General features: G+C 33.8%; 1 protein-coding gene and 1 non-coding gene across 9 annotated transcripts in view; both read left to right on the top strand.

The window, feature by feature from the left end:
* The window catches only part of LOC134751575 (zinc finger protein 184), a 146,945-nt gene that overhangs the window by 61,228 nt on the left and 62,810 nt on the right, over positions 1-22,907 (top strand). For 2 of the 8 annotated variants that reach the window (XM_063687042.1, XM_063687043.1), the window contains exons 2-5: positions 857-1,415; positions 3,917-3,979; positions 4,882-4,977; positions 6,728-6,796. In XM_063687042.1, coding sequence (XP_063543112.1) covers positions 909-1,415; positions 3,917-3,979; positions 4,882-4,977; positions 6,728-6,796 — 735 coding nt within the window. In that variant the 5' untranslated portion in view covers positions 857-908. Of the gene's footprint in view, positions 1-628; positions 1,416-3,916; positions 3,980-4,881; positions 4,978-6,727; positions 6,797-22,907 lie in introns of those variants that run through there. The other 6 variants (XM_063687045.1, XM_063687041.1, XM_063687044.1 and 3 more) reach the window with 6 other exon arrangements.
* Positions 18,165-18,237, top strand: Trnad-auc (transfer RNA aspartic acid (anticodon AUC)). Its single transcript has one exon. It is a non-coding gene; the product is annotated as a tRNA-Asp (tRNA).

The following is a 22,907-nucleotide window of genomic DNA, read 5'->3' on the forward strand; positions in this document are numbered from 1 at the left end:
ATTTAAAAGTTTTTTTTAGATAATCTTACGAAGATTAGCTGAAATATATTTCTTCAATGGCCCAAATAATGATCTGAAAGTCATAGAATATATTTCCAATGCAATTTGCTGCTGAAAGTTGTCCGTTTTTTGTATGTTTATTAGGTATATGTAGAAGTAGAAGTACGAAAAGTAGGCATGTTTAAGGAAAAAAAGTTTAGGTAAACGAATCCGGAAAAACCGAACCACTTAAAACACCGGTGGCCGGAACCCCTCGGCCTAAGCCCCGCCTGACCGAAAAAATACGAAGAGGCGTAACTAAAAGAAATTTAAAAATGCACGCGAAACATTCATATTCACCCCTCGCGCGTGCGAGCAGGAGCGGTGCCACAAAGAAATCCATTCTTTTCATTAGAAAAAAATTGTATCGTCATCCTTTTCTAACGCATGGGGAAAGATACGGAGATCGGGCGAGCGAGAGAGCAACCCTTCGGGGTACTTCGCGCCCTTTTAAATAGTTCTTATTTTGGTCGAGTCGGCGCGGCGGGGCGCGGGGCGGCACACGCTCGCGGGCGCCCGCCGACCGCGCGTCTTTTCCTTGACCGGACGCATTTTTCCTCGGAAAAAACGAGGGCGCCTGCGCCCAACTCGGTGGGGATGTTCTTAGCGGCGTCTAAGGCGGCGGGGGCGGCGCGTCTTGCTAGTTGGAGCGCCGTCTTCGCCTTGCGCGGCCGTCCGCCCCACCCCGCAAGAAAGCGCCGCGACGCTCAACTTTTCCTCCAAGAAGTTAGTCGGCGTCCGACCGCGTCTCAAGGAGGTCTCACTTCCGCGATTTTCCGACATTTCCCGCGCGAACTTAAACTTATCGCTTTTGCAGGTGCGAAGACCGCGCGCATGAATTTGTGACGATACGACCAAAACTGGAATTCATGTTGAAATACTTCAATGAGAACATATCCCTAGCGCTCCAGGAGAGGTACAGGGACCTCCATGATTATCGGAAGACGGAAGTAGAGGAGGGGTCACCGAGGGAGGCGAAAGTACCGAAAATAGCGGAAGAAGGTGACCAGGTCGGCGGCGAAGGCGCGTTTGAAGCGAGCGCCGCGCCGCCGTTCCCTCGCCTCCTGGAGCAACCGAAAGACGAAGACAACTTCGTGGCCTCTTGGCTTCAGAACTCCTTCAAGATGACGGCTGCAGAGAACAACGAAGCGTCAGCAGGAGGGAGCGCTTTGGACTTGCGGGCAGCACCTTTATCTTTGCACATTCCGGCGATCCAGCAAGGAGAGCAGAGGTTCAAGATGCAGGACTTCTGGAACCGCAGCCGGCCCGGCACGCCGGCCCAGGAGCCGGAGCTGCCGGGCCCGGCGCCGACGCCGCAGCCTCCGGCCACGCCGGACCATAAGATCATCACCGAGAAACTCGTCAATGAGATTCAGGTGAGTTTTTTCTTTAGTTTTGTTTGAGGCGCGTTTTTGCGAGCTTTTGGTTTTTGCCAAGTTTACTGAAAATAACTGAAATATATATAGTTTTGATGTTGTAGAAAAGCTATTTAGAAAATTAATTTCAACCTAATGTTTTAATATTAATTTAATCGTCCGAACAATGTTAAGTTTTTTTAGTGAAAATTTTAATCAAAAGCTTGCAAATAAGTCACTGTCAGTTTTACGAGTATTAGGAATTTTTAGCCGCCTAAAAGTTTCTAACTAGATTTTGAATAATTATTTTCTAAGATTCTTTGACATTAACATTTAACACTACATGTAGTTATTTTATGTTTGTTCTTACTACACTGATTAATCCAATTTTAATAAACTATTTTGAAAAAATATTTCGATATTTCGCTGTGAACGAGAACAGTGTTTTATAAAAAAAGTGAATATATTTACGTTAAAAATTAAAAATTAATATAGAAATAATTTAATGATTTTGTAAATAATCTATTTTATATTTAAAAGCGTCTTCTAATATATGAAATACATTAAAAAATATGTTAAATTTAAATAAAAATTCAACTTAAAATTAGGTCACTTCAGTCATAGATCGGCCGTCGGCAAATATTTAGAAGCGCGATAGTTTTAACTTAATACACCCACTAACTTATCTTATTTTAAATTATAACCGTTTTTAAACTTATTTTTAATTGTTTTTAAACAATATTGTATTTAAAAAATCACTTCACAATTTTTCACTTTGAAAATAAAATTTCCGAATGTATATATTTTCGTTTAAAATGTGGCAGTATGTTATAGGTTTTAATTTTAAACAACACAAAATTTTAACGTATTTAAATTTGACCTAGCGTCTGCCTGCCGCAGCCCAAGTTGGTCGACTGACCTTAAGATTGAGGTCTATGAGAACCCGTTCCAAATTTAAATAATCCCTTCCTAAAAAACAACATATTGTAATACCTTTGTCAAGAAAGGGTTTGAAAACTTATTATTAAATCGTTTTTGTCCTTCTGCCGCATCCGGTTTTATAAAAGAACATGTAAATGATAATAATCCGTGATAATTCTATTATTTCCGATATTAGCTACTGATCAACATGTCTTCGATTCATTTTTTATAGCGTCATATGGCCGGCTAACCGATATTTTGATTATGGAATGTTTGTTTAACGTTTCCGCTGCGTTCATAATTTTGTTTTTTTCGACGCTGGCCGGCGAGAAACCCATTTGAATAAACGAAGGAAAATTGCATTCGTTAACGTTCCGTTTACGAAATTTGAAAAATGGAAGGAGGAATATTACTTTTTAAATTTGTTTTCGGCCTGATGTCTATTCCCACGACCGGATTAGGGGCTCATTGTGATTTTGTTTTTTAATTTTTTGCGTTTTGTTTCACGAAGGGGTGTTGACAGTTATTTGTTACTGCGAATTTGTTCGAGTTTCAAGTTTTTTTTTGTTTTTAGAACCGTTTGTATGAACCGGTTTTGATATCCTGTTCATTTGAAAGAGTTTTTTTTTTCGTAAATTGAGATTTAACGGTTCGACGCTTGGAAGTGGTTGCGCTTTTGTGGTTTCAGTTTTTTTGGAACGACGGTTAATTAAAATTTGATTTATTCATATTTTTGTAACGCGTCGTTGAGTTAAGAGGTTACAATCAAAATAATTCAATTGATGAATGGGAATCTGCTGTTTTTTTATCACTGAAATAGTTATATTTGGTATATTTTTTTTTTGTTTACGAGGTTAACTGTCACGCTAAAAACACGTCATATATAAACGTTAGTAGGTTATTACTAATTAGTATAATAAAGTGAAAAATTGATTGAATTTGATAAATCTTTTCAATATTTATCAGTTAGAATCCTAAAAGTATATTTATTCAGATCAGTTATAAAATTAGTTGCTCATAACAATGAAATAATCAATTTTAGCGAAATCCCTCTCGTGTATAAGAGGAGGCCTGAGGGCCTACCGCGAACCACATTCGACATGTTGCCTCTATGTCGCCCTTGTAAATTCGTACGTAAGTTTGACAGGGAGGCAACACGTCGAACGTGGTTCGCGGTAGGCCTTTTGTGCCCAGCAGTGGGACTTCGGACGTATACATATAGGCTGAAATATTATTAGTATTAATCAATTTGCAAACATTAAAACATAAGATAAACTACCCCAAGATACTGTATAGTTAAATATTTGGCACTATTTTAAATAAACTATTGCTACCTTAAAATAAAATGGGAAGTGCCTGTCGTTCCAATAATACTATAGTTGTCCCTATAATCCCTACGATTTTCACTCATAATTTTAAACTAACGTAGGACTTAATCGCGTAAAAGTCCTATGTTAGTTTAAAATTATGAGTGTAAATCGTGTCGGTTTCGAATACATGTGCAATCAATTAAAGCAACATTTAAAATCAATCCAAACTGGAAACTGATGAAGCCGTCTCTCTCTTTCACGCCTTCCTCCCTACACGTGCGAACGGGACAGCAGCAACAATCGCCCTCGGCCGACTCCACCATGAGCGAACGATCGCTTGTGCCGTTTGCGCTGGTAAATTTACTGTCAAACCTCAATAACGTTGATGTAAATAACATTTTTAACATTACGTGTGAAATTATGAGTTTAATTTTAATTTTGCAAGTTTTAAACTTAAATTTAATTTCGCAAGTTGATTTAGCATTTTTAAATTTCGCAGTAGTTTACAAGTTAATCTTTATACAATGCGGATTTTTTAAATTCGTAAAATTAGAATTGTTTTTATTTTATTTTATTTAAATATTAACTTGCATTTTTAATGCAACTCGTTTCAATTAGTATTTCATTTACGCTTACATTTTAACGCAATTTTCAATACAATCCGTTGTAACTTAAATTTCATTTACGCTAAACTTTTAATTTGCATTTTTATATAACCTGCGATTTTTTTTATTTAATCGCATGTGAGTGTTGTGTTCGTTTAATTTGTATGGGTAAGTTTTTACTAATTTTATTTATTTTTGCTTTGTTATTGCTTTTTCGTTCTATCAATCGACATCTTAACTAAACATTCATTGTTTTACTTACAAATTCGTTCCACTTTGAGTTTCTTACCCTTTAAATAACCTTTTTGATCCTCTGATTACGAAATCATTTTCTTATCAGTATTTCCCTATTTTTTTTGTACCTACCCATTTTGTTAAGCCAAATACAAACTTTAAGCTCTAACCTTAAAACTGTTTAGTTAGAGTTGCATAATACGCAAATTTATTAGTTTTTTTATTGCTTAGAATTTTATAATACATTTTAGAGTGATGTACCTAACTATCAGTATTTTTTTAATAAATTAATTTGCTGCTTAGTTGTATAGTATAATAATTTATAAATTAATAACACCCCAATTTAAAAAGCATTTTACTGCTGCATTATACATTTTAAACGTTATTTATAGACTAATAAGGTCCATTTTTGCGCAGCCGCAGCAACAGTCGCCGACCGGCGACGTGCCCATGGGCGACCGGAGCATGTTGCCTTTCGCATTGGTAAATTTCCTGAATAGCCTCAATATCGATGTAATTATTTTTTTCTTTTTCACTTCACTATTAGCCGCTTCTGCGGAAACTCACGATATTATATATTATGAAATACAGTAAAAATGTTGGGGATAGTCTTACACATCTACCTATCACCACACTAAGCAAATCTTGTGCTATAGGGTATACTCGCCTTATTTGGTGACACGCCTAATTCGGTGATACAAGTGTTGAAGCATGACACCTAGGAAAGCTAGTGAATTAGGGCTTTATAAATGGGCCTTACGGCATCGGCAAAGCCGCCGAAGCCGTGAAGCCGTGAAGTCCATTTAAAAGGCCCTAATTCACTTTGTCATGCTTCAAAACTTGTATCGCCGAATTAGGCGTGTCACCAAATAATGCGATTTTACCTTAAGTAGATACTAGACTACGATGTAATAATATAAGACAATATTGTTAATTGTTCACTAATAACAGGAACGTACAATACACAAAATGCTTGACTTAAACAATAAGATTGGTGGAAAAAATATGTCTCAAAGGCGATCTCTTCCAGATTAGTGGTTTTGATAATTAATGTCATAATACCGGTGGCACGTTTAAAGTCAAATTATGCCACATTATCTGTCATCAAGTTCGATAACCTTTTTAAAACTCTCATCTCAAGGTTATTAGTGCAATATTTTTTATTGTTATCTATTGAAGTATGTGTTGAAATTGTAGTCTTTTATGTCAATGGAAAACCTAATTTTAGACTAGATTTAGAATTACAGTTGAAACAAAAAAAAATTTTGTTTAGTAAATTTCATAGTTTTCTGATATCTTTTTTGACATTTTACTTTTATGCGGAGTTTATACTGTAAGATACATGTTGTGTCAATAAATAATTATTGAACATTCATATTTATTTTATAACATAACAAAGTATCGTGTCGTGAGTTTCCGTAGACTTCTATCGCATTGTCTATCATCTCATTCTTAACTAAATTAAAAATCTTCATTTTGCATGCTACTTAACATTTCTAAAATTATAATCAATACAATTTTACTTACAAAATAATCGAAGCTTGCTTTCTAACCTCCAAATCAGCTGGAGACCGTCTAAGCTAACTTTGCACAGAACAAAGTGAGGGGGGGTCAGTAGGCCTACCGCGAACCACGTTCGACGTGTTGCCTCCCTGTCACACTTATGTACGAATTTACAAGTGTGTCAGAAAGGCAACACGTCGAACGTGGTTCGCGTTAGGCCCTCAGGCCGCGGAGTGGACGCAAGCGGCGCGCGGCGCGGCGAGCGGCAAATCAAGGTCATTCATACATTGCACTCGACTAATTCAATTCAATTCAATTTATTTATTTAAGACAACACTGGCCCATAATGGTTAGTAACAATTAAAATTAAAAACTAAGTGTTAGTGGAACAAAAAACAGAAAGCGACAAAACAAAAACGCAATAACATTCTAACAACTATCACCTAATAGCGGTAATGACACAGTCAAAATGCCGCATTATAGGTGAGTCATATCGGCCCGCAACAGTAGCCAGGATAGGGTTGGAGCTGGCCCGCACTCTGCAGAGTAACGAGACAATTCTCTTGTGTATTATGGCATAGTAGTCATCCTCCGTCCAATGTATGAACGGCCTTGATTTGCCGATCTCCGCCGCTTGCGTCCACTCCGCGGCATGTTCATCGAAATTTTACATGAATGATGACATTGTCACACCTTGCAAATGACATGCAGAGTTAGCTTAGTCCACTACCACGTAAACTCACAAATTTTTCACTTTCAGCAACAAGCGAGATCGGGCCAGAGCATCAGCGAGAGGACGCTCGAGGAATGCTGGTCGACGCTACAGCGAGTGAGTTGGCACCTCTTCCAATGCGTATTGTTATCTTCCAAGTAGGGGGCGTGGCGGTCGTTGTGTGACGTTCGAATTTCGAATTCTGGAACTCTAAATTCGTTATTCCTTTTTTAATAATGGTTTTTATTCGGTTGTATTATAGAAAGAAGCCGTTGCGTTTTTCTCTCCTTCAGACAAAATATAAAAAAAATGTTTCTTGCATTTCAAGAGCAAAAAGAATTATGTATATCATGAAAAGAGAAAAGAGAATAAAAAATGTGTGCCTTATATTTATATATTTTTTTGTCATGTATCTTCATGGCAAAAAAAAGTTAATTTAGATTTTAATATACACAGAAATACCTATTAAAAAACTTTTCACGTTAATAAATGAGATTGAATATTATATCTCTCTAAATTTGAAATTAACGTGACTCTAAATTAGTAATGAATTTAAAATAAGTATTTTGTTTATAAAATGGAGTTTATAACAACGAAACACAGAGGCCAAAACGAAATCCCCTAAATAAAGGGTATTGGTTAAACCAATGACTCACTAGTTTTAAGGTGAGTTTCTTTTTAATTTTTGTACTAACACCCCCATTTTTTACATCAAGATTTAATCTCTCAGCGAGTGGCAAAGGAAACACCACAGCCAGGAACCATACAATATCTAGGCTCAATCTATTGCATATTCATTACTGGCAACATTTTCGCATAGAATCGATCTAGATATAAATGCCTACGATTAAGCGCTTGAGGCGTTAACAATTTATTTAACTTTTTTTCTTTTTTTTAAATTTGATGCACTGGCCATCTGCGTTAAAGGTGCTGTATGTGCCCAGGAAGTAAGCACTTGTTCAGTTTGCGCTGTTAGGGTTGCTTGTAATAAATTTAAGGATCCGTTAATTTAAAGGCTGATATCTTTTTATGTTTATATACAATATCGTGGTGAATAATTACTTCAAATTCTAGTGAACGTACCATAATTAAATATGAAAGGAAATAAAAAAGCAGTATTAATCCAAAAAATACGGTAAAATGTTATATGTAGATGTTTTAGGCACTTGTTTCGTGCTTATGAGTACGTACCTATATAAGAAATTAAAACTATTACTATTCTAGACTATTAGTTATTTTTGGTATCGCACGTATACACGTATATACATGTACAAAAAAAAACGCAGTTAACAATACCAATATACGAATCTCTTCTGTAATTGTTGAAAAAAAATGTATAACATTTAAAACTTTCGCGTTTTGAACACATAAATCACATTTACAATCGGGTCTGACGCGAATTTATTTCGCGAAAAAATTCGAGTTAGACCCGATTGTAAATGTGATTTAAAAAGTATGTAGCCGAAAATCCAAAATTAAAGCTTTTTATTAACGAAAATGTCATCATATTGCTAAAACACGTTTTTAAAATACAATTAATAGAATATAAATAATTTATTCGTTAGCACACACAAATAGAAAATTATACAAAAGAGAGAAATTTAAAAAGAAAAAGTGCCACGAAATGGTCTCAATTAATTATTGGTTCTTATTTTTGCTGCAGCATTTCTGAATAAAAATCCGGCTAAGTGCGAGTCGGACTCGCGCACCGAGGGTTCAGTACTTTTTTGTATTTGTTGTTATAGCGGCAACACAACATCATCTGTGAAAATTTTAACTCTCTAGCTATCACGGTTAATGAGATACAGCCTGGTGACAGACAGACAGACAGACGGACAGCCGGACAGACGGGCAAACGGACAGTGGCGTCTTAGTAATAGGGTCCCGTTTTTACCCTTTGGGTACGGAACCCTAAAAAACGTTACACAAACACCTTCTAAAATAAAACATTATCCTTGCGGAACGTATCTTTGAATTATCGAGTTACAAACAAACACAAGTAAATAAATACAATGTAAGGATAGGCGGCCTTTTTAAATTTCTCCACGGTACACACTTCAAGTACTTACAGTAAAAAAGTAACAAAAAAGTACAGGTGGTCGAAAAAAGCGATCCGCGCTGTCGGGCAAAAAGTACTCGCGGCGCTTGATCTTACAGACAGGACAGGAAAACTGTGGAGTCGAATTGTTTATTTATCTCTCGAAGTGGCAGGAACCGCCTCGCGGACAATTAACGTCATTTAAATTTGGAATTTGATTAATTAAAATAAAATCGAAATTCCATCAACAAAAAGGACGTATGTGCCACTTGAAAGGTTATATCTCGTCACAGTATCTTTTAAAAGCTGTTTTGAACCCTTCAAATATTAACTTTTAGTTTCAAAACTATTTTAACCGGTGTTCCAATAGGTCGCAAGTTCAAAGCTTGCACGAAGCGTGAATTTTTCCATTAATTTGAAAATTTGTAATATTTTTCTCGGATCTGCTTGATAAAGATTAGGTATACCGTATAAGTAAGATAAAATATTTCTTTATACTCAGAACTGTACCCACGGAACTACAACTTATACTATATAACTTTATACAACTTATAATGGTTATAATGGTGCTAATGCATTCGCTTATATTTTATATCAATGAAGCGTCAATATGTCCCAGAAACACAATTCGTAACTTATACCAGCGAAACAATCCCTACCATCTCCAATTACTTAACTAAAATCCTGTCTTGAGGCAACACTTTCTGAAATTTCACTATTTTCTGCCAAAAATCCCAAATGTGATTATACGAAAAAAAAAAGATTTTAGGTATACGAGTAACTATTGGTCGTTTAATTTATCACAATGTTGGAAAAATTAATGCATATAATGTGCTATATTTTTAGTGTAGTTACCTAGTTACATCATCCTCCAAAAATGTATAAACCAACGACCACTCCATCCCATCCGACCCCAAAAGTACACGAAGCATGTTTCCGAAAAAAACCACCTCAACATTTGCATGTCGATCGCAATGAATTTATAGTTATTGCCAGTAGATTTATTATAAGCCGCTTTCCGAAAAAAACCGAATATGACCGCGTTCCAAATCTGAAATTCAAATTTCGATTGTTTTTTTCCGTTCGAAATTGAGACGATTTTGACATCCGCACCGACATGTGTTTTATCTTTTTTCCTTTTGTTGGAGATTTTTAACTTTTTAAACTTTTTTATAGCATTGTAAATCAATTCGGTGTTCGTTTTTCGTCGTGTCGGCGTCTCTTGTGTGTATTGTTTTAAAAACGTTGTTAATGATGTTCAGAGTCAGAGCGCTGTGATGGTTTATGCGAACAGTCTATATTAAGTATCTGTTCTTAAAAAAGACGTATGCGAATCACTTTTTTTAAAGTTACGAGAGTCAAATACAAATCAACTTTAAGACTTTACTTAAAATTCAAGTGTTTTATTACTTGAATTTTAAGTTAAATATTTAATTTTTATTTTTACTTTATCATGTTACGAATTCTAATATTTGACACTGGTTTATAAAAAAAAAACACCTGTCGTCTTTTTATACCAATAGAATCTATGTAATAAACTACAAATACCTAGTCTCGGACAATATTGTTTAAAAAATTCAAATATCCCAACAAAATAACCGAAATAATTTCTAAACAAAAAAGAAGTATCAAAACTTACCTATCATTTTAAAACAAAATTACAATAAAAAAGTTGCCAGTTCCAAACTTTTAAGCGAGGCAGAGACAACGAGATTGTTTTTTTAATAAAACTCGGACTAGGGGTGGTAATTTCAGAAAGTGTCCAAGAGGGTGGCATTTAAAAAAATTACTGGAACGAGCTGAAGTTAATGGGTGTAGAAAGATCGCGATTTTTAGAACGTTTCTGTTAAGTGCTTGGAGTTTTAAAATGGAGTCACGTATAGTTTGGAACTTACCGAAAACGCTATTAGAAGTTTTAGAAGATTTCATATTTATTTGGTGTGATATGATTATACTCGCACGCTTGATTTTACGAGTCAGATGCGCAAGTGATGTCAAAATGAGATCAAATTGACGTTCATAAGAGTCGTTATTTGGGTATGTGAACATTGAAATACAGGTATTAAATGTGTCGTTTTCAATCAAAAGGTACCACATTGTCGCTTGCCATAAGGACTCTCTGACAAGTTATTCGTATAAAGATGCAATCCAATTTCGTCCTTATGGTAAGCGACAATGTGGTACCTTTTGATTGAAAACGTCACAAACTATCACATTATGAAACTTGTCATTGTCGTGTCATTTTTTAAATCTTCAATAGTAGTTATGCATCATGCGACATTTTTAATTGTCATTTATATGCAACTAAATTTCAAACCATTCTCTATGGATATGAATAAACAAAACTACACTCAAAAATATAAAGCGAGATATGTCGTCTAAATGACCATCAGATCAATTTCAATATATATTTTTTTATTTTTAGACCACACAGTAGCGTGATCGTTCGTTTAATATAAAGCATTTAGTAAAGATTTATTTCTCGCTATCTCGTTTTCGAAAAAAGATGCAAATGTTGTCGAAAAAGGGCATACAATGCCATACAATTAGTACGACTTCCGACCTTTTAGAAAAAATAAAGAGGAAAAGAGCCCTCTTTTCCCCATTTTTTGTCGGCGGCAATCTTCAACCCTTAAAATGCTTAAAATATGATTAATAATGAGACACTTATGTTTTTGCGAGGACGTATTTTTTCATGAAATTAGATTTCGTTTTTTTAGGGTTCCGTACCCAAAGGGTAAAAACGGGACCCTATTACTAAGACTCCGCTGTCCATCTGTCCGTCCGTCTGTCCGTCTGTCCGTCTGTCTGTCTGTCACCAGGCTGTATCTCATGAACCGTGATAGCTAGACAGTTGAAATTTTCACAGATGATGTATTTCTGTTGCCGCTATAACAACAAATACTAAAAACAGAATAATATAAATATTTAGCTCCCATACAACAAACGTGATTTTTTTGCGGTTTTTTTCCGTAATGGTACGGAACCTTTCGTGCGCGAGTCCGACTCGCACTTGGCCGGTTTTTAAACGTATATAGTAGTATAGGTCTGGTATAAATTCGTGATCATATTTTAAATTAAAAAAGTATTTTGTCACTTAAAATATAGGTACTTGGTTTAATTTGGAAGTACATATTTTTTTATTCTAATTTTACTTATACTTTGCAAATCATTTTTACCTACCTACGTAAATTAGTGGTGTGGATAATAAAATTACTACTTTCTGAAGTAGATAAATGTTTCAGAAAATTATGCATAATTATGTATATTAGCATCATATAGGTGAATATCTTTTACCTCAACCATCGCTTGACCTCATTAAAAAAACTTCGCTCCATGACACGAAAAAAACCGTCGCCACCCCATAACTCATACTTTACGTTTTTTGCGCGAACTTGTTAATTTATTTCGCAATTAGCGGTTAAGGCACTTTAGCCCGCAACGTTATAAGAAAACTTTTTCATTGCTCGTAAAAATGTTGTTTTTTTAGACACCTGTACATTTTTTGAATAATTTATTAAATGTCTACAATGTAATAAATATCATTTTAAAGTTACTCCATCTTCAAACTGTAGCTAGGTGCTAATAAGTATTCGCTTTAGAATTACACTTAAAAAGACTTGATTAAAACAACAGAAAACAAACGAATTTAAATTGTGGATATACATAATTGTTAACAGAAAAAAAAACTATTTATAAGCATGACACATGATCAACTTTTTTAACATTTTGTTACATTACAATTTTTTTCTCTAAATCATATTTTACATGAAACCTCATTATTCGTGTAATTACATTGCAACTTTAGACTAAAAATCCCGACGGGAGCCAAAACAGTTCATTAGTTCCAACAAACACACGAAAATTGCGAGCACTATGAGAAAAACTGGACAAAAATTAGATTTCTATGTGCACCGACTGGGTTTCTTGATACTTGCACCGTTTAGTCAAAAAGGCCTAACTTTGACCTAATTGCGTGGTCTTTTACATCTCTTTGCTTGTGCATTGGGAAATGTGTGAATATGTTACTTAAATATTTTTGTTTTAATATCGTCGCTATACTTATACTCAACCTCATATCTGCAACAATCATTTGATGGAAATGTCGCTTTTCTTTCATTCGGAATACGGGTGATTTTGTCATCAAATGAGTGTTGCAGATACGAGGTTGAGTAAGTATAGGGGCGATATGTCTCATTGAACTAAGTAAACTATAGTTTCCGTTGTTGACGATTTTTGTTATATAAAAAAAAATATGTAATGTAATAAAACCTTGAATATTTAGTAACTTTTATCACTCTACGTATATTTACATTGAGCTTTTATTAGTAATAAATAAAATAAAAAATCATACCGATGCAGTGAGAAATGCAGCTATAAAAGTTTTACTCTTAAAATTGCTTAAAAGCTTTTGTCCCGCGAAAGATATTTTAGGCGCCAACAATGAAAACCTATACGATATTTTTTCTGCATCTGATAGCTTTAAAAGTTGGCTTAATTAACTTCAACGTCAAAAAATATTGCTGATAAATATTTGTTCCAAAAATAGTAAATAAAGTCTAGACAGACGATAAAACTACACGGAAAAGCTCTACTTCCAATATAACCCACTTAAATTGATGTCAGAGGATTTGTTCTGAATATGTAAAGACCGAAATACTTTTAACTTAACACTGAGTGTCAGAACTATATGAAATGTTAAAACAAGGTGTAGGTTTGTGAAATGAAATAAAAATCTTTCCTCCATTCTCTGTTTACTTCGACTTTCAAAGTGTGCATAATATCAATGAAAATAATTCTATGAAATATTACATGTAGTACGGTCATCAAAAGTAAAATATCAGACTATGCGCCAAAAGTATACAGTAATCTCTGATAGCTTAACAAGGATACATATATACATAGAGTAACTTATACTAGAGCGGTACTGTCATAGTAAATTTTGTAACCCCAGTAAATTCACTGCCATCTGTCGACACACTTTAAAACTAAAAATGAAGATTTATAAAAATACGATAGAATGTATTTAAATATAGATAATGATTTTTTTTATTTGCATTAATTATTTTTATGATTTTGACCCATGTTCTTTCACTGGTATGCGTTAAAATTATAAATAACAAAAGAAACAGTCAACGCCCTCTATACGAGTGTAGGCCAAAACTAGTGGCGCCATCTGATCGAGAATCAAATTTTCGTGATTTTCGAGGCACGTTTTTTCCTTAGACTGTATCCATCTATTACGGAGTTATATCTATCTTTGCAGATACTTTTGAATGGAAAATGTCGAAAAGTATTTGAGGGTGGCAGATATGTACTTATAGTGCATTGTTTCATTCACTACTTTTGCTGACTAACATAATTTAATTTTAGAAATCACTAAAACTAATCGTCTTCCATATATAACAATATATTATAGGCCAATGATGATATAATTATAACAGCAATAATTATGAATGTAGTATCTATTGATTACTTTATAACAATTGGCTTTTCAATTCACGATTTTATTATAGATTTTATTCTTGATAAGTTAACATGTCAATATCAATCAAGGTAATATACACGGTGTTCCTAACCTTGGGGCTTTAAATTCAGGGCTCGATTCTACTCCCTAAACTGAGCTACTTTTATTATGGGACCAACCAAATCGCAAAAAAAAATTGGTTTTTCATACATTTTGGCTCATCAGATGTCGACGTTTTCTATGGAAAAGCCAAATTTTTTTTCGCGATTTTGGGGTCAGTCCCATAATAAAAGTAACTCAGTTTTGGGAGTAGAATCGAACCCTGAATTTAAATCCCCTAGGTCAGAGACATACTGTATAATATGCTAATTTCATAACAATTTTACACGATTGCTTCATTCATTTTTAATTTTATTGTTTAAAGTGACAAAACTACAGAAACTATACATAGGTGGAAAACTTTATAGCCATCAAAGAGTATGTATGAAAACCTCAAAGTTATATATTTTTTACATTTAACACAACAAAGCACACTTAATTATATCACACACTAAAATGGAACCCACTAATAAGTATAATGGCCCTAAAAAGATAGAAAGCTAGATCTTAAATATTTTTAAAGATACCGCCGTCGCGATTACTATACATAACATAACATACAGGTTGATTAAAAATACCTAAAATACAATAAAAATACATTTTATTGCACACCTCAATAGAAGAAAACAATACAGAGTTCAGCAACACAAGTAGAGATAATCAACAGCCGATTTTTATCTCTGAAAAGTCGAATACCTATTAACTAATTATATAAATTTAATAAGTAATCTATAGAATAGTACCCTCCAAGTATCAAGACTCCTCCATCCCCGTATTTCAGAGCTAATGGTCCGTACTAGAGTAAAAAAGACGGTAGCAGATAAAAATTAGTTGAAATTAAAAGAGGCTAACGAACGCCATTCTTGCCTCCCTCGCTTGCCTCCTTGCCTCGGCGTCTTCGTACTAATTCATGCCTTATTTGCTCGATTTGAATCCACTTTAATTTTGAAGTAAAAAAGTTGCATGAATTTTTAGATGCAATTTTTTGTGAAACCATTTTTAATTAAAATGGGAAAATTCGGTACCTAATTCAGACTGTCAAGCAAATATATAAAGATAATTTTCTATCAAATACCTACGTTTTATTTTAAAGATGCGTACTTACTTACAATTTTAACACACTTTTGACGTGGTGTTCTACCAGCTACTATTGATGCTGACTATACGATAACATTATTAATCTCATTATATTAAATTATATTCTAATTAAATAATTATTAATCTATCATACAGGTAAAATATTATTTTAATCTTAGTAGCGATCTGAGTAAGAACCTAAGACAAGTTTTTTTTTTGCAATTATTCAAACATCCTCTACAATAACTTGCCAGCAACTAAGACACTCCTCATAACCACATATCTCGATTCCCTTTCTTCTTCAATAACCAACCTTAACATAATAGTCTTAAGGTCTAATTCACCTTGTCATCTTGACAACACTTGCGCCTTTTTCAAAATAACTTTTTATAATTGTCAAGTATCAAGTAGTACAATAGTTTAACAAGACCAATTAGCCTAAATGTATGTTTGCCGGTCGGATGGTTACTAACCACTGAACAAACCCTAAACGGCTAGATATTTTTCTAAAGCTGTCTTATTAACTAATTTTATGGTTCTTAGTTTAGTTAATTGGTTATTGACAAAGGGTCCTTTAATTTTTTTAACCGACTTTTTTGCACTCGATTTTTTTTAATTGACAGTTATCTAGAATTAATATTTTAAAGTCTGATGCATAGTTGGTACCTAACAATATGGAGGCCCACGTTGATAGGCGAATATTTTTTATAATTACTTATGTTCCTACATATGTCAGCAATTAAGGGTCATTCTCAAATTATATGACTGCGGTCAGCTTCAACTCCGTCAATATTTTCATATGTTTAGTATGATTTGACGGAGTTTAGTCGCAGGCACAAATCTGGAGAATAACCCTTAAAATGCTTGATTTATCACAATAAAAATCAGTCGCTATAAAAAATACATTACCATAACAAAATCTAACACGCATAAAAGTTAAACATATTTAAAACCTTGTACCGTTTAAACCTTTATTTTATCTCTGTGGCTTTTATCACAGAATTGTAAATACAATGATGGCACTTCATATCTTGCAATGTCAATTTAAAAATAAAAAACACTCGTAAAAGTTTTTTTCCCGACCACCTACGAGACGTGTTAAAAAATCAGATAAAGAAAGCGAATAAGGAGCGATGTAAAAAGCTGAGAGAAAAAACCCCGAGCGAGTGGGACGGCGAAAAAACTACAGCGCGGCGTCCCTGTCGCGCGGGCAAGGAATGAGCGAAGTTGATACTTTTGCAACGTTAGAAAAATAACTTAAAAAAAACCCATAGGTTCTTGGTCGTTTATCTTCATTGTCATGTATAGATAAACCCTTTATAGGGCGCATTTAAATATATACGACAAAAATAAGGGCCTCGAATTTTATATTTTAAAATCTGAACCCTTAAAGGGCTAAACTATCGAAGACATGACAAACACGTGTGTATAAAATGCTAGAAAATCGTATATTTTTATAAACTAAAATTAATTTTGTTTCACTTTTAAACCAATTTTACAGACAACTTTTTACGTTTTAAACCAATATTTACGGACGGTATGTGTGGAAGCAAATATAATGAATTCTTCCAAAACAGACAAATTAATATATATAAAACTAAATTTTAATGTATTTTTCATGTTAAATATATTTAACCGGGTCACTCACGCTTAAAAAGTATGTTTGCTCTTTTCTCTACATGTTGTATTTTTCATATTTCTAAAACCTACCATAAATATATCAACTTATACTGTATATTGTTACTCTATCTTATGAAACAGTTGTCGCAAAAACCTAACAAGCTATATGGTTAGCAATGTTAGCATACAGTTTGACGTAATAAAGGAAACAATGTAACCGTCCACTTTTTCCTAGACCCGCAAAAACCCGTGCCATAAAGAAATGTATTACGTAATCCAAGTATCAAGACGTCGCCACATCGCTCAAAGCAAACCGCGGTATAACTGACTATAATAAAAAACTTAGCAAGTACACATACCTATAAGTGCATTACGATACAACTATAGAGTATACACAGAACGCCTACGGCGCGGCGAGCGCTCATGCGATTTTTTGCGCGACTGTGACATTTGAAAAATGCATTTTGGCGAAAACGCACACCTTTCGCGCTGAAAAAAGAAAAATTAAAAAGTTTAGAACGGGTTACACAAAGTTTGAAATTGGATTTTTTTATGAGTGTTTGTGTTTTTAGTTGGATTTTTTGTGATGAGTACTTTTAGTAGAGTTCTAGGATTTTGTTTGGGAGATTATCAATGCAGGTATTTGTTTAGTTTTTTTTATCGTCAACACTTCCGGTTTTTGTTATAAAAGCTATCAAATAATAATAAATTTTAATTTATATTAATTTACTAAAACACATTAGTTTTTGTCATGCAATTTTGGTTGTTTTGGACGTCGTTGCCATAGAGACGATTTTTTTAAATAGTTGCTAAGCAGAAGTTTAAATAAATGGGGTTAGCTTTTAAAGAGTGTTGTAAGAACCTGATTTTAGAAACGCGCCTTGACGTTTGTATGGGGAAAGTGGCCTAACCTAAAAATAGTGCGGACTAGATAAAAACGGTTTATCCTTTCTATTTGATCTTTATAGTATCATTTTAAATAAGATAAACACTATAGCGACTTCGACTTACAAGTAATTATGTTATTAAGCTTAGAATAAATTTAAAAGTGGAAAAATTACTGCCTTGGGTGAGACTTGAACTCACGGCCTCTGGATCGATACTCCAGCGCTCTGCCAACTGAGTAGATGTCGCTAGGGTCCAATAGACCCATATAGTGGGAAGATTTGCTGACTATGGATGAGGTCTTGGTGGCTCAGTTGGCAGAGCGCTGGAGTATCGATCCAGAGGCCGTGAGTTCAAGTCTCACCCAAGGCAGTAATTTTTCCACTTTTAAATTTATTCTAAGCTTAATAGCAAGCTTAAAAATTAATTATGTTATTGTACTGTAGATTTAATTATTTATAACACAAACGAGAAAAGGCTTATTTTTATAGCAATAAATACAACGGTTTTCCGGTTTTACATTGGTTATAAATGTTATAATTATCTAAGTAGCAATATTTAAAAAAAAGTTAAAGTAAACAAGTATTATATTACGTACTCATAATAAATCATAATCCTAAGTAATAGGTACAAATTAACTAACAATTTACATAATATTTTGTACGATTTTTGACAAGAAGCGTGGAAGTAACTACTAGGCACAAATTGACAACAACACTGATCTTTAAAATCATACTACCGGTCTGGTCTAGTGGGTAGTGACCCTGCCTGTGAAGCCGATGGTCCTGGGTTCGAATCCCGGTAAGGGCATTTATTTGTGTGATAATCACAGATTTTTTTTAACGAGTCATGGGTGTTTTCTATGTATTTAAGTATTTATATGTTATATATATCGTTGTCTGAGTACCCATAACACAAGCCTCCTTGGGCTTACCGTGAGACTTAGTAAATCTGTGTAAGAATGTCCTATAATATTTATTTATTTATTTATTACCTATATATTATACGTTAACTATTAATTGACGAACAATAACGTATCTATACCTATTATAGGCACAAATTGACTACTACATTGATTTTTAAACTCATGCTGACCTCTGGGGGCGTAACCAATATGACAATCGATGATAAGAAACGCCGAACGAAACTTAAATAATGTATGGCAATAGTCACGTGACTTTTCGTTTCCATCTGTCATCCCTATACATCTTTTTAGGGTAAAAACGGGACCCTATTACTAAGACTCCGCTGTCCGTCTGTCACCAGGCTGTATCTCATGAACCGTGATAGCTAGACAGTTGAAATTTTCACAGATGATGTGTTTCTGTTGCCGCTGTAACAACAAATACTAAAAAATACGGAACCCTCGGTGCGCGAATCTGATTCGCACTTGGCCGGTTTTTTTTCGTTTCGTTTGGCGTTTGTCGCTGTGCGACTGTCATCTTGACTAGACCCCCTGTTTTGAATCACTGCCATTTCCTTAATCAACAGTTATATAAGGAAAAAATTAAGGTACGTCAATTAATATATTAATCTAAGCTTAACTAGCTATTGTACTAAATCTAAACTTGGCATTTGAATATGCTAAGTTTTTCTTTGTTTCAAATATGTCCTTTTAATAGTTGAATTTGTGAGTTTCATTAGACTTCTAAAATCTTAAGGCTATTAGACTATAAATATGTATTTATAATTTAGTATTTCAATTTATTTCAATTTAACACTTTCTCCACAACAGTAACATATAGGTACATTATTTAATATTTAGCTAGTAAATATACCTAATTAACTATTAAAACTTTTTCTTCCTTCTTCTAATAACTCTTACACTAAGACGTTTCAGGAGTATTATTGAACTATATTTACCTGCAATTAATAAAACTATTCCCTATTTAAATATTTAATTTGATTTCTGTACCATTTCGTACAATAGATGTGACGCTGTGGAGTCGTTTTTGCCGCCGCTGCATCTGTCAATTTCCTTGATAAAATGAAATATCCTGGAATGTTACTGTGGCAAGTTACGAAATAGTACAGTCATCATTAGATATATGGGGCGCCCGAGGTGCTCAAAAATATCTGAACACGCACGACTGAACGCCTTTACCATAGTGTTGAGATATTTGTGAGCGCCTCGGCCGCTTCGAAATATCTGATAGCCTCTGTACATAAATCAAAACTTACTTAGGTAACAACGAAACCGCAGCGTAATAAAACTAGTTCATTTTAACAATAGTTATTTTCCTATTTTCTGTTACGTGCATTGTGGATGGATCTATTTCATTAATTTTAATCTTGTTTTAATTGGCTTTTTTGCGGATATTGTCCCGATAGTAAGCGGTATTTCCTGTTTTTAATAAACTAATGAGCCATAAAAATATGTTCTATTTTCTATATCCTTCTATTTTTATTACAGCTATTGATTTATCCTGTTAATATACTTTATACAAATAATTGTTGAAGAAACCTGCGTAAATAATATTTTAATTAAATATGCCATCTATTTGTAACTTATTATGTACACATAGATATTTTATAAACATATGTATTTTTTTAACAATAACAACAACAACAACAAATTCATTTATTTCAGATACATGATCCATAATTAGAACTATTTACACAAAAAAAAAAAAATTTAAGCTTTGATGAGCTTGTATTTCGTAAAAACAAATTTATAGTGCGGATCGTGTTGTCAGTTTTTTTTTTACTTACTGAAATGATGATAATTCATTCAAATATTTAAATTCAACGCAACGAGTCGGCAACGCGCGTGTAACACCCCTGGAAATGCAGCTCCGGTGTCCGCTTACCATCAGGCGGGCCGTATGCTTATTTGCCATACGTCTTTTTAACTTAGCACTTACGACATTTTGCCTAAATAGAACAAAAATCACGGGTAGATGGGAATCACCTTTTACTGGCTTTTACCCATGTAAGAGACCTTTAGAAACATGTCGAAAGCTTTTTAAAACTAAAATAGTGTCTTAGTGAGAATGTTGTTAAATGCCAACGTACTACGTACGTAAGTACGTAACCTTTACTGCAAGTTAACGATCTTATTTATTTGAGAACATTTTCCAATCAAACTATGTTTAGGGCTAATTGTGTTTTGTTTAGTAAGTTTTAGCCTGGATATAATTTAGATTGATGTAAAAAAGAGCAAATATAGGCGATTTTCAGTATATGTACCAACTTTTTTTGATAATTGAATAGATATAGATAGAAGAATGAATAGAGATAGAAGTTGTTTGTGCTAAATATTTAAATGGTAAACATATAAAAAAAGTCGTTAAAATGCACTTATTAAAAACTAACGACACAAGCTATGTATACTAAGAATCATATTTATGATGATATAGGATATAGGATATAATATTGTTTTTCTTTATGTTATTCTCGAACTCCCCATCGGCACACAAACCTCCATAAGGTTTTGCCTACGATGGGTCATGTAATGATCTAAAACACTGTAATTTGCTTCCTTATTCAATAAATTAAAAAAAAAATATAGGTATGTGAAAATTCTAAATCTAAATAGCTTTGCCATATTTACTCAAATGGCAACGAAAATTTGTCATTGTCAAATTTCTATATAAAGTATTATAATTATGTTTGTTTAATTCAACAATCTATTTAGGGTACATTTGAAACCTAATACAAAATCAGATACGTCTTAAAAACTTGACACGAACTAAAATTCCGACCAATACGACTCATCGTACACACACACACATTCTTGTCGTAGGTCAAGATACGCACACATAAATACATTTTTAACAGAGAGAGCAACGTACGCAGAATACGATATCGTTTTTCAATATCTGCGTCAGTTATTTGAAAAAACGTCGTAAGTACGGTTTAATAAATGTCCCTTACGTCTATTTTCAACGGACCATTTTAACTTTCTTAATAATAGTAAGGCGTAAATGAGTGAGTGCTATAGAGACTTTAGACTTTTTATAAATTATGGTTTCATTTGAAATGGACACGTATAATGATAAAATAGCGTAATTGCAATTACGGCGGCTTAAGTAGGCCACTGTTTTACTCGGAATGCTGATTATTGTTTGTTGGTTTTTGTGACCTACCGCAATATTTATGTTATTATCATAAACGCCGTAAGTGACAATTGAAATGTAGTGCAAAAATATGTAGATGATTCATAAATTTTTACATACGGTTGTAATTGATATCAAACGTTGGTATGATTGATGATAAGTAATGACTGATGTCTGATTTATATTTTTTAATTATATTTTCGCTGAGAATTATGAGTACGCAAAAAAATCTGTTGTTGTCATAAAAGGGCGAATTTTTTAACAGATTTAATAGATTTTTTTATTAAACGACATATTTTAAATCATGAACAAAAACTGCACATGCTATAAAATTTCAATGTCCGCCACATGACCACGTAAAAATCATTTCTCAAAAAAAGTTATAAAGCATTCCTAAGAAAAAACACGTCAAGTCAAATCAAAGTCAAAACATTTACTTTTGAATCGTTAGTTAGTTAGTTAAGCGTCCATAGGCTACGGTGACTGCTTACCGTCATGCGGGCCGTATGCTTGTTTGCCATTGACGTGGTATAAACAAAGTTACAAGATAATTTTTAGCAAAACATTAGGAAAAACCACAATCGCGAAACCCGCTCAAAAATCCGTTGTTGCGCCTGTGGGCGTGGCGCGCGTGTGTGCGTGTGCGCAGCGTGTCTTAGGTTAGGGAGGTGAGCGACCCCGCACTCTCCATTTATTTTTATTGTGGCACGTGGTAGATATTGCTATTTTACTGCGATACCTTCCTGCTGCGTAATGTCGTATGGGACTTTTTGGAATTTGATTTATTAATGTTATATCCGTTTTTGGTTTGTTAGCTACGCATTTTTTTTTCAGGTATTAGTGCCATTTATTTTGATCTTAACAGCATTTTTATAACTTAAATTAAATCAATCTCTCTATGCAATTTGCTGGAAAAAGTTCACTATCTACTTAACCCTTCAAAATAATCGTAAAATAAGATATGTGTAATTTCAATTTATTTTA

Source organism: Cydia strobilella, chromosome 22 (assembly GCF_947568885.1).
Source record: "Cydia strobilella chromosome 22, ilCydStro3.1, whole genome shotgun sequence".
NCBI lineage: Eukaryota > Metazoa > Arthropoda > Insecta > Lepidoptera > Tortricidae > Cydia > Cydia strobilella.